The sequence below is a fragment of the Moschus berezovskii genome, chromosome 3 (genome assembly GCF_049115385.1).
Source record: "Moschus berezovskii isolate FMDL1 chromosome 3, NW_MosBer_1.0, whole genome shotgun sequence".
In the NCBI taxonomy this organism is placed as follows: Eukaryota; Metazoa; Chordata; class Mammalia; order Artiodactyla; family Moschidae; genus Moschus; species Moschus berezovskii.
In genome coordinates, this window is record NC_142462.1 from 73023687 (window position 1) to 73036121 (window position 12435).

Genomic DNA, 12435 nt, shown 5'->3' on the forward strand with positions numbered 1-12435 from the left:
AGGTAGCAACAATGCCTTGAATTTGGTTCCTATTCACGTTATGGTTTGGTAAAAATGAAACAAGAATAGATACAGGAAAAAAAACTTTTTGGCATTACTTTGTCTTGTCAAAGAATGATGTGATGATTGACTAAGATCCCTGAAGTTAAAAGAGGACTTTTTGCTTTACATATTAAATTTCACGTGCCTTGTACATAATGCTTGCTAGTTGTCTTTCTCCCCCATTTATCCTTTAGCTCCTATAAGGGCAGAAGGCGTTGTAGTTCTGTTCTTTACACTGTTTTATACTGAGCAGAATGCCAATGTTCAACTAAAGTATTTGTTCGATGAATGAATGATTGGTGCTTTACAGCCATTGTGTGAATGAATGATGTTCTTCCTGGCCTCTTCTGCTTAAACTCTTTAGCTTTAAGCTCCTCAGATATAAACATAAAATAGACGAACGCAAAACATTTGTTCGATTTTTCTTTTCAACAGATGCGTAAAAGCACCAAGGTTTCCTAAATGTTATTAACATAGAGTGACATCTGGTGGTTGCCTGTTGGACTGTGGAAGAAATAGTGTATACAAAAAGTGTATAGTAGACTCCTAGATATTACAAGATTAAAAAGGACAGTTCAGTTCTGTCGCTATCTTGTCCGACTCTGCGACCCCATGGACTGCAGCACACCAGGTATCCCTGTCCATCACCAACTCCTGATAGTAGAAGATAGAAAACAGTAGAAATGGAAAAAATAGAAAAGGTAGAATAGAAAAATAGAAAAAGAAAACATACTTAAAATTTCCCCCTCGCCCAGAAAAGTTTTCTTAAAATGCTAGTTGTGGGTTTTCAAATCATCCAACTTTTAAAAGAAGAGGTAGACCTTTTTTAACGAAAATTGCAACACAATGAATCGGTGGCGGGAAAATCAAATTTATTGATACTGGTCGAAGAAAGATTCTGGATTGATACGAGACACAACTTGATATGGGGAAATAAGACAGCACAAAGACTTTCGTTTCGCAAAGTCTTCCGGATTAGAGGAAAAACTTATTTATAAGACCGGAGATCTCTAGTCTCTTGGAAGTTTGGAGAGGAGAGTTATCTGTGGAGAACGTAGAACGCTCAGTAAACAGAAACACTTTCTAGAATCTCACTGCAGGATAAATAAGTGGCTCCTCAATCGCACTCTCGGCCTCAGATTGGTCGAGCCTGCCCCGGCCGGAAAAAAGCGGAAGCGCGCTCTTTCAAACTCGCCGTTCCGACGTCGGTAGAGGCAGGCCACTTCCGGCGTAGCCATGGCGGCTAACGCTACCACTAACCCGTCGCAGCTGCTTCCTTTAGGTAATCTTTCTAGATTCCTGTTGGTGAGCCGGGGCAGGGAGTTGAAGGTTAGAGTTGGGGTCGAAGAGCAACGCAGCCCCTGACCGAGTGTTAGGAAAATGTAGTTTTTCTGCGGCTCTCCTCTAGGCTCCAAGTCTCTGTGGCCTCCGGCCGCACACTTCTCTTTGGCGTGGGGGGGTTTTCTTGAGGCAGGGATTTTTGACTCCCCAAACCTTTACAGGAAAGCTTCACTCTTGGTGAATGCGTCGTCGGCCTTCTTTGTTGTGCGCTCGCCTTTATAATAGTGAGTAGCAGGCCCATTCCTCAACCGGACTTTTAAGCCGCCCGGATTATGTCCTGTCTGGCTGGTTTTTGAGTGAGGCACTTGAGTCTGAAATGAACCTTTAAAGAGGCCTCTGAAAACTAGCTCTTGTCACTCATTCAGCAAACAATTACCGCGCATCTGTGCACTAGACAATGTGATTGGGCACTGTTCTACAAATTTAAATCATGGCCATTACCTTGAGATAGCATGCAAACCGGTGTAGGAAACAGGATACAGGGCAGACGTAGACAAGGAGAAATCTCTGGTGAAGACAGTTCTGCCTTTTTTTTTTCTTAATATTTTATATTTGAAGGGTTATGGGGTTAGTGGATATGGCAGTGATTGTAAAGTTTTTTTCCTTCCTGAAACAAATTCTGAATGACCAGTACATTTCAGGCACTGTCCATTGGGGATACACTGATGAGTAAAAACCACCTGTCAGCTCTCGTGGAGCTTAGAGTCTAGAGGGGCGTTCATATGTTACTCAGATAACTAAAATAATATTAAACTACAACCATGATAAATTGCTCCAAAGGAGGGTTAAGTGAAGAACAGGGAAAACTTTTCTGTTAATGGAATGACTGAACAGACATATGTAACATAAGGTCTAAAGTTTTCGAGTGTTTAGTTTTCCTGGCTTATCTTTTCACCATATGCATGTAATTAAGTGTCAGTAGGCACTCAGATATTTGTTAATGTTATGAATGGGCAAACTAATCTTTTCTCTCTCCTGCCCCCCCTTTTATTTTTTCCTTAAAAAAAAATAATATATATATATATATATATCCGTAGAGCTTGTGGACAAGTGTATAGGATCAAGAATTCACATTGTGATGAAGAGTGATAAGGAGATTGTTGGCACACTTCTGGGATTTGATGACTTTGTCAGTATCCTTTTAAACGGTGGTTGTATGGGTTTTTCTTCAGATTTTTTTAAAAAGAACTATAGACTATCAGTACTTACCGATTATTATAATAAACTTTATTTTCTTGGAAATTGTGATAGTGTTAAGGGATGCGGTACTGAAAGATGAAGGTCCTACCAGTTGCACACAGCTTGCATTTGAGCCATTGTATTCAATGTTGTAATTAAAACTGAACAAAGAAATAAGCCAGAGTATATTTAATTTGGTATATTTATTTTCTTAACACCAAATTTCAGATATGGTATTGGAAGATGTCACTGAATTGTGAGTAGTGTTAACAATTAAAGAATGGGTAGGGGGAATCTCTGTGTTTGATTTAAGGCAGTTTTAGTGCTGTTGAGTCAGTAAAAGGATGTAGGAGAGAACACTGCCTGTTTGAATTACTCTAAAGATAGAAAGTTTACCTACTGATGTTAGTAAAATTGGATTGGAGGATTATTACCTTAATGTAATTGTCACTAATTGCTAGGAAGTTGGTGGAGACAAAGGTTTAAGGTAAAAGATACTAAAAGCAGCCAGGGATCTTAGGGCTCAGATCAAATAAAGGAACTGATAATAAAAACATTTAATGTTTTAAATTAATTACAACTTATATATATATATATAAACAGTTTATTTCATATTTGATCTCCTTGGCAAGTTTCAGTTTTTTAGATGAAGATCTGCACTAGTGGATGTGGGTCTTAGGCCAGTCAGTCCTCTCTGTTGCCTTTGGAGAATTGACATCACCATGGGGATAACCTTGTCTCTGGAAAATGTTTGTACAGTTCATTTATATATAATAACTAATCTTTTGGCAGATTAGAATGTTGGCTTTGACTATCACTTTTTATACTGACTTTTTGAAAATCTTTTTGTTTAGTGAAATCACACCAGAAGGAAGAAGAATTACTAAATTAGATCAAATTTTACTAAATGGAAATAATATAACAATGGTAAGACAGTGAAGGTCTTTTATTTTGACGTTAAGCCATCTTTGTGGGGCAGGGGTTACAGAACTGACTTGCTTGACTCAGTGTTCTTGGCCCAGCAGTGCTTACAATGGGAAGGGAATACTCTGTTGATCAGGGTTCTGTGGCCAAACTGTTGAAGATGACATTAGGCCTAAGATTAGTTTGTTTATGCCTTTTATCTTATGTATTTTTTAAATATTTATTTATTTTTTTATTTGGCTGCATTGGGTCTTAGTCACATCACCAAAGATCTTTACTTAGTTGCAACATGTGGGATCCAATTCCTTGACCAAGGATCAAAACCTGGGCCCACTGCATTGGGAGCATGGAGTCTTAGTCACTGCACCACCAGTGAAGTCCCTGCTTGGGCTTTTTAATCATTTATTTTACCAAGAATTACTGTTGAAACACTAAATCACTAAGTATTAATTGATACTGTTGGAATTGTAAACAAAGGTGACATGGGGAAAATGGGAAAATGAGGGAGAGACAAAGGCAAAGACTGATCAATGACCAGTCAGTGAGCTCTCAGTAGGGGTTTTTAGATCATGTAGTACTAAACTAAGTATTAAATTTTTTCCTCCTTTGCAGCTGGTTCCTGGAGGAGAAGGACCTGAAGTATGAATGGATTTCCTTGACTTATGCTAGGTTCTGTTTTTTGTTTTATGACGACAACAAAATAGAATTTTTTTTTTAACCTTTTAATGTTTGTATTCTGTGAAGCCAAGTTTTCCGTTAAAGGGAAATGCTTTGAAGATGCATTGTAAATGCCCATTTTTGTAAGTTAATCATGGTTATATTGGGAAAAGAACAGTTTGTTCTTTGAAGACAAAAATAAACGTGTTTTTGTTAACTGTCATTTTATTTATTATACTGCAGTAGCCAGTGAAACAAAGCTTGTAGTTAGTTTCATTCACTTTCCTGTCACTTTATGCTTATTTGCATCCTCATCTACATGACACTTGATTCTCAAAGAAAAATTGTTCCAAACAAAATGATGAGCCTTGATTTTGAACAGGTACATTTAAAAAACTAGAATGATTGTTTACAAAACTCATTTCAGACTATGATGCTTTGAAATGAGGATTTTTTTTTTTTTTACTGAACTCAAGTTCATTAACTCCTATTAAAAACAAACAAGCAGCATACCCGGATAATATATGCACATTGTAGAAATGTAAAGTGAAAAGGAAAATATTAGTCACACTTTGCTGTATATCCTCTTAGACTTCACTCTCAGTACACATTTTTTTAAAAAACTTGTTCTTCCTAAATGTACTGTTTTGTTGCCTCCAGGTAAGACTTTTTTGAATTTAAATGGTGAGAAACTTTCTACGTCAGATATTTCGGCAACATTAATGTGGGCAAAGTATTTTACTAAATGGTTTTACTGAGAAACTTCTGTGGGGCACAGAACCAGCCTCAGGAATGGGGACGGGCTGCTCTCATCCTAGCCCTCAGAACCTCTGGGGCCAACAGAAGCTCTTGGTTTCTTCAATAGGACAGTTTTATCGCGTTGATTTTGTTTGATTGTTCAGAGACATTCCTGGCTACAGGCTGGTCAGTTACAATTAAAGTTGACTCTTTTTCAGTTAAAAAAAAAAAATGGTTTTACCATAACTTATTTAGCCTATTCTTTATTACCGGTCACAGTAGTCTTAACTAAATCTTTACACATTTTTAGTTTTCTTAGAATAAATTCAGAAATTTGTATGGTCAATTTGGTATATATTTACCTTACATGGTAAGGTCAATAGTAGATATTGTCAATTGCCAACAAAAAGTTTATGCCAGCCTAACATTGTAGTTTTTATTAGTGTGCGTGCTCAATTGTGTCCAACTCTCTGTGACCCCGTGTGCTATAGCCCACCAGGTTCCTCCATCCATGGAATTTTCCAGGCAAGAATACTTGAGTGGGTTGCTCTTCCTTGCACCAGGGGATCTTCCCAACCCAGGGATCGAATTTGCATCTCCCTTCATCTCCTGCATTGGCAGGCAGATTCTATATCACTGAGCCACCTGGGAAGCCCAGGTTTTCATAGTACCCGTCACATACTTAACAACACTGTGTTTTATGTTTTCCCCTTTGCCATTGTGATAGGCAAAATCTGGTGTTTAATTTTTTTAAATTAATGTTGAACTCATTTGTATTTTGTGAGTTATATGAGGGTTTTGCCATTGAGATACTGTTCTTTTTCTTACTAATCTGTAAGAATTCTTAATAGGTTATTCTTAATGCATTTTACAGTAACTTCCCCAGTTTGTAGTTTGCCTGTTGGTACTTTTTTTGAATATTTTTTTTGTGTGTGTTGGCCTTGTCCTTAATGTTTTTTATCTATGATTAGAACCATATGATTATATATTTTAGTGCTTTGTTATATTTTGTTTCATTTCAATCTTGAATCCATCTTCAGTTTCAGTGTTTCCAAATGGTAAAAGGACCTGACTTTACTTTCTAAAAAACAAAGCACTGATTTGTGTGTTTTTTTATTTTCATGGTGTAAACACTCCTGCTTGGCTGTCAAGCTGCCATGAGTTTAATAGCTGGCTCGCAAACTTTCCATAGATTTAACAGTAGGTTCTTAGTCTGTTATTCCATCCCACTACTTGCGACCCTTGTTGGAGGGAGAGGAGGCAGTACTTTCCATCCTATTATTTTTCCCTTTTGGAGGGAACATAAATGAAGTAATGCCGTCCTGGTAATGCCATCCTCTTTCTACCCTTTTACTTGATATCCAGCAGGAGAGAGGTGGTTGGTCATGCTCATTTGTTTCCTCCTGGGAGTTAGTAGCCCGCAGGTAGCACGTGTTCTTAATTCCAACATGCTATGAGTTCTAGAGAAATATGACCTCACAAAGGGAGGCCTCCAGTTTTATCTAGTCTGTGGCAAGCAGATTGGTTTTACTTCAGGGATTCAGTGACGGGAGGTCCACTTGCCTACAGGTAAAGTATGTCTCTTAATCTAGTCTTTAGCTGTAATACTGATAATGGTCTGACTGCCATCTGCTTATACTTTTGTCTTATATTGCAATTCTTTTAGAATAGATACTGTTGTAAATAAGGGTTTCTTAACCTCAGTGCTTGGAGAAGGAAATGACAACCCACTCCAGTGTTCTTGCCTGGAGAATCCCAGGGACAGGGGAGCCTGGTGGGCTTCCGTCTATGGGGTCACACAGAGTCGGACACGACTGAAGTGACTCAGCAGCAGCAGCAGCAGCAGCAACCTCAGTGCTACTGACATTTTTGTCTGGATAATTCTTAGTAGCATGTGCTGTCCTGTGCGTTGTAGGCTCCATTAGATGCCAGTAGTATCCTTCCCTACTCCCAGGGAAATGGTTCCCAATGTCCCCTGAGGGCAAAACAGTCACAGTGGTTGAGAATCACTGTTACACATAATAATAGCTCTATTTATTTGGCTCTCTAAAAATCCCACAAAATTTAGTGCATGGGCAAGGAATATTGGATCTAGGGTAAAAATTGGGGAGAAAATGTGATTGAAGATTCTGGCAGAGTAAAAGAGGTGATTTTGAGCTGAAATGATGTGAAAGGATTTTCACTTTGGCAGTCTGCTGGTGAATGGCTGTTTTCATACAGGTGTTTTCGTTTCTGTGGCAGCCGGGCTGTATGGGCTAGGCTCTGTAGTGAAGGTGGGGCCTTAGCAGAAAAGGCTGAAGCTATGCTGGCATTGGTGACGTAGGTCAGTTTGCCTCAGACTTCGGTTTCAAAACTGGTATGACAAGTCAGAATGACTTGGAGAGCTACTACAGAACACAGGCCCAGGCTTACTGAAACAGGACAGGGCCTTTGGCCTTTGCATTTTACCAAGTGCATAAGTTCTCCAGGTAGTTATTGTTCCTCATCAAAGCCTGACTTACTGCCTTCAGTTGAGTTCAGTTCAGTCGCTCAGTCGTGTCCGACTCTCCGCGACCCCATGAATCACAGCATGCCAGGCCTCCCTGTCCATCACCAACTCCCAGAGTTCACTCAAACTCATGTCCATCGAGTTGGTGATGCCATCCAGCCATCTCATTCTCTGTCGTCCCCTTCTCCCGCCCCCAATCCTTCCCAGCATCAGAATCTTTTCCAGTGAGTCAACTCGTCGCGTGAGGACTTACTGCCTTAGGTGTAGCTTTTTAACGCAGATGCGACTGAAGCAAAGACTTGATTATAGATGGGACTGGGTATATAGATCTTTTACACATTAGTGGAGAGAATAGTATTTGCTGCACTTAAACTGAAAGACAGGGACTTCCCTGGTGGTCCAGTGGTTAAGAGTCCTCCTGCCAATGCAGGGGATATTCATGAATTCAATGCTTGGTCCAGGAAGATCCCACATGTGGCGGAACAACTAAGCCCATGCGCCACAGCTGCTGAAGTCTGCATGCCCTAGGGCCCGTGCTCCATGACCAGAGGAGTCACTGCAATGAGTAACCCCTGCTTGCTGATAACTAGAGAAAACCCACCTGAGCAGTGGAGACCCAGTGCAGCCAGATAAATAATAATTTTTTAGAAAAAGATCCTGTTTTTTAAAAAACTGCTCAAAGCAGCTAAGTTCTCTGTCATGCACAGTTCTCATGCAAAGAGCTGACTCGTTGGAAAAAACCTTGATGCTGGGAAAGATCGAGGGCAGGAGGAGAAGAGGACTACAGAGGATGAGATAGTTGGGTGGCATCACTGACTCAATGGACATGAGTTTGGGTGGACTCCGGGAGTTGGTGATGGACAGGGAGGCCTGGCCTACTGCAGTTCATGGAGTCACAGAGAGTCGGACATGACTGAGTAACTGAACTGAACTGAATCCTCACTTTGATACTCCTCAGTCCTGAGGGGAACAGGGGCAGGACAAGAAAGGAAATAGAGATAAATCATAAAAAAGAAGGGGAACTTGGTTTTATAGCGACTTGGTTTCAGCAACTCAGAAACAATGTGATTGGCTAGGAAGTCAGATTCATACTGTTCATGGGGTTCTCAAGGCAAGACGACTGAACTGCTTTGCCATTCCCTTCTCCAGTGGACCATGTTTTGTCAGAACTCTCCACCATGACCCATCCGTCTTGGGTGGCCCTACACGGCATGGCTCAGTTTCACCGAGTTAGACAAGGCTGTGGTCCAGATGATCAGTTTGATGAGTTTTCTGTGATTGTGGCAGTTTTCTGTGATTGTGGTTTTCATTCTGTTGGCCTTCTGATGGATGAGGATAAGAAGCTTATGGAAGCTTCCTGATGGGAGAGACTGATTGAGGGGGAAACTGGGTCTTGTTCTGGTTGGTGGGGCCATGCTTTGTTGGTGATGGACATGGAAGCCTAGCGTGCTGCGGTCCATGGGGTCGCAAAGAGACAGGACTGGGTGACTGAACTGACTGAGAAGGTCAGGGATTTAAGGCTAGCAGGTCCTCTTATCTAGGGTAAGATAAACTAAGGCTAAGTTGGAGGATCGTGCCAGGGGTATTCTAGGTTTCCTTGACAGTGAGGCATTTCCGGTTAGTGCAGGCTGACTTAGGTTCTGATTTGTGACATGAGCTGGGTCACTGAAGAGGCCTCCATTTTGTGGATCCCAATATGAAGTTAACCTTTATCAAGAGTTACATGGGGGTTTTTAATAGCAGTTTTAACTGTAGCTTTTCTAGATTGCATTGAGAGTACCCTTATCCCCTCAGTTCTCCCTTCTGGTACTTACTTTGCACTGTGCCTGGCGTGATAATTGTTGACTGGTTACTTCTGCGGGGAATAATTTTAAGTTGAACGATGAACATTCCATATCACCTGAAAATTTAATGTACCTGTTCTTTGGTAGGAGGAAATAGCAAGTTGGTTAGAGGTAGAGTGGAAATTTACTAACTCCTGAAACAGAGAAGTAACATTGAAATTTCAAAACAAAAATACAGCCTATATATATAACTCTATAGTAGAAATGAGCTCCTAATAGAAAAAAGTGTGTGGGGGGCAATATGCTAAGTACTAGGTTACCTTTGGCTTAGAGTTACATTAGCCTGGGACATAGATGTCAGGAAAGTGACATTAACTTCGTTGTTTTTTTTTCCTGTAATTAAAAAACATTGAACATCGTTTGAGGTAATGTATTTGTATATAAATAAATGTAAGTGAAAGTAAAACTCCCTCCCTCAGGTATTCTTCCAGAGATATTCAGTTCCCGTATATGCATGTCAGTTTATATAAATGTATAAACACACAATCTCTTTTTTTCCTGTACACGCAAATACAAGCATATGGAACACACTGTCCTGTACACTACTGCTTTTTGTATTTTTAAACTATTTTGAAGATCTTTCTATATTCATTTTGGGATAATCAACATATTTGACTGCTAAATGATTTAACATTTTAATGTTTACTATGGCTTCCTAATGCCAGGAAAGACATTTTCACTGTACAAAATTCAGAAAATTAAGCTGGAATAAGAAAAAGAGATCAGAAAATTAATCATCTCTGAAATCATTGTGTACAGCAATTTGAGGACTTGCCCATTTCCAAGCTGTTTAAGTCAAGACAGAATTTAGTCACATTGCCCATGCCCTCTCTCAGTAAAATTTCTTTGTAGAGACATTGAAGACCTGAGATACTCAGTGGTCCTGCCTCCTTTTCCAACTGCTTTAAGAAGGGGGTTGCATCTATTATGTCTCACATTTAAAAGGAGACACTCACGCTATGTGTTGCATAGCCTGGAATGTGTCAGTTCAGTTCAGTTCAGTTGCTCAGTCGTGTCCGACTCTTTGTGACCCCATGAATCACAGCACACCAGGCCTCCCTGTCCATCACCAACTCCCGGAGTTCACTCAAACTCATGTCCATCGAGTCGGTGATGCCATCCAGCCATCTCATTCTCAGTCGTCCCCTTCTCCCGCCCCCAATCCTTCCCAGCATCAGAGTCTTTTCCAGTGAGTCAACTCGTCACATGAGGTGGCCAAAGTATTGGAGTTTCAGCTTACTTGAAACTAAACATTGTCACACCTAAACGTAATACAATGTTATATGTCAATTACATCTCAATTTTTTAAATTTAGAAAATTTTTTAAAAAATGAACATGAGCAGTTGTTGTGCTGCTTTTGTAGATTTGGCATCCAGAAGCCATTTCTGGATGTCCCAGCAGAGCAATGGAAAGTAGAAAGGGGAGTATAGGCATGATTTGTATCCTTAAAACCCTGGGGTCTGAGAGCCCTGTTGGTAGAAGGAAAAGTTTGCTCACAATCAGTCTTCTGTTTCTCTAGCAGTTTTTAAAAAATTATTTATTTGGATGTGCCGGGTGTTAGTTGCAGTGCTCAGGTTCTCTGTTGCAGTGCATGGGCATATAAGTCCTGCAACATGCAGGATCCTCCCAGGCCAGGGATCCAACCCACGTCCCCTGCATTGGCATGTGGGTTCTTAACCACTTGACCACCAGGGATGTCCTAGCAGTAGTTCTTTACTGAGTCCTGCCTGTCTAGCAGGAGCCCCACATCCCAAGTCCTGAGAGGTCAGTAAAGGGCACAGTGGGTGATCAAGGAGCTGAGCAGCCGACGGCAGCCCCACAGCCCCCTCAGAGGGCAGGACTGGCCCGTGGAGAGGATATTGAATCCAGAGCTGTGGGTTGTGGTGGTGGGAGGCCTCTGGGACAGATCACCTCCACCTCCTTCCCCTACAACAGAGCCTTCCCTCTGGCTTTGCTTCCTTCCCCCTGCACCACCCCCTTCCTCGTTAGAATAGATCTCTCACACCCTACCCCCATGAGCCTCTCAGTGTCATGGAAGTTGGAAGTTATGGTAATGACAGATTGGAACCGTGATTAGGTTAAAACTTCTTCCCTCCAATTTTCCCTGCAACCTTTTGCTTTCTCTTCCAAAAATAAAAAATCAAGTTGTTATTTTGGTGAATTTAAGTTCTACATCCATACATGACCACAGCCTTGACTAGACGGACCTTGGTTGGCAAGGTAATGTCTCTGCTTTTTAACATGCTATCTAGGTCATAACTTTCCTTCCAAGAAGTAAGCATCTTTAATTTCATGGCTGCAGTCAGCATCCCCAGTGATTTTGGAGCCCAAAAAAATAAAAGTCTGACACTGTTTCCACTGTTTACCCATCTATTTCCCATGAAGTGATGGGACCAGATGCCATGATCTTAGTTTTCTGAATGTTGAGCTTCAAGCCAGCTTTTTCAAAGAGTTGACTCATTGGAAAAGACTCTGATGCTGGGAGGGATTGGGGGCGGGAGGAGAAGGGGACGACAGAGGATGAGATGGCTGGATGGCATCACCGACCTGATGGACATGAGTTTGAGTGAACTCCGGGAGTTGGTGATGGACAGGGAGGCCTGGTGTGCTGTGATTCATGGGGTCGCAAAGAGTTGGACACGACTGAGTGACTGAACTGAACTGAAGTTCTACATCCCAGCATGATGTGGTATAGAAATATAATATCAGTATATTTATATAGAATCTGACTACTGGGCATATATTAACCTTTAGTTACAAAAAAAAAAAGTTGCTCCTGTCACATCCAACTCTTTGTGATCCTATACTGTAGCCTGCCAGGCTCCTCTGTCCATGGGATTCTCCAAGCAAGAATACTGGAGTGGGTTGTCATGCCCTCCTCCAGGGGGTCTTTCTGACTCAGGGATTGAACCTGGGTCTCCTACTCTGCAGGCAGATTCTTTACCGTCTGAGCCACCATGTGAAAGTGTAAATCACTCAGTAGTTGTGTCCGACTCTTTACCAGCTGAGCCACAAGGGAAGCCCTGAGCCACCTTCAGTTCAGTTCAGTTCAGTTCAGTCGCTCAGTCGTGTCCGACTCTCTGCGACCCCATGAATCACAGCACGCCAGGCCTCCCTGTCCATCACCAACTCCCAGAGTTCACTCAAACTCATGTCCACAGAGTCGGTGATGCCATCCAGCCATCTCATTCTCTGTCGTCCCCTTCTCCTCCCGCCCCCAA

The 12435-nt window shown here is 41.4% G+C and overlaps 1 protein-coding gene across 1 annotated transcript; it reads left to right on the forward strand.

Moving 5' to 3' along the window:
* Positions 1-1245: 1245 nt before the first annotated feature.
* Positions 1246-4360, forward strand: LSM5 (LSM5 homolog, U6 small nuclear RNA and mRNA degradation associated). Its single transcript, XM_055420916.2, has 5 exons — positions 1246-1324; positions 2421-2516; positions 2791-2818; positions 3417-3489; positions 4099-4360. Exons 1-5 carry the CDS (start codon positions 1279-1281, stop codon positions 4129-4131), a joined length of 276 nt encoding a protein of 91 aa, XP_055276891.1. The 5' UTR covers positions 1246-1278; the 3' UTR covers positions 4132-4360.
* The last annotated feature ends 8075 nt before the right edge of the window (positions 4361-12435 follow it).

Excerpts from the sequence above, each read along its gene's own strand:
- LSM5 (XM_055420916.2), top strand. The coding sequence starts at position 1,279 with ATGGCGGCTAACGCTACCACTAACCCGTCGCAGCTGCTTCCTTTAG. Across the intron at positions 2,517-2,790 it reads GGGATTTGATGACTTTGTCA|ATATGGTATTGGAAGATGTC; the intron begins GTATCCTTTTAA and ends ACCAAATTTCAG. Across the intron at positions 2,819-3,416 it reads TTGGAAGATGTCACTGAATT|TGAAATCACACCAGAAGGAA; the intron begins GTGAGTAGTGTT and ends CTTTTTGTTTAG.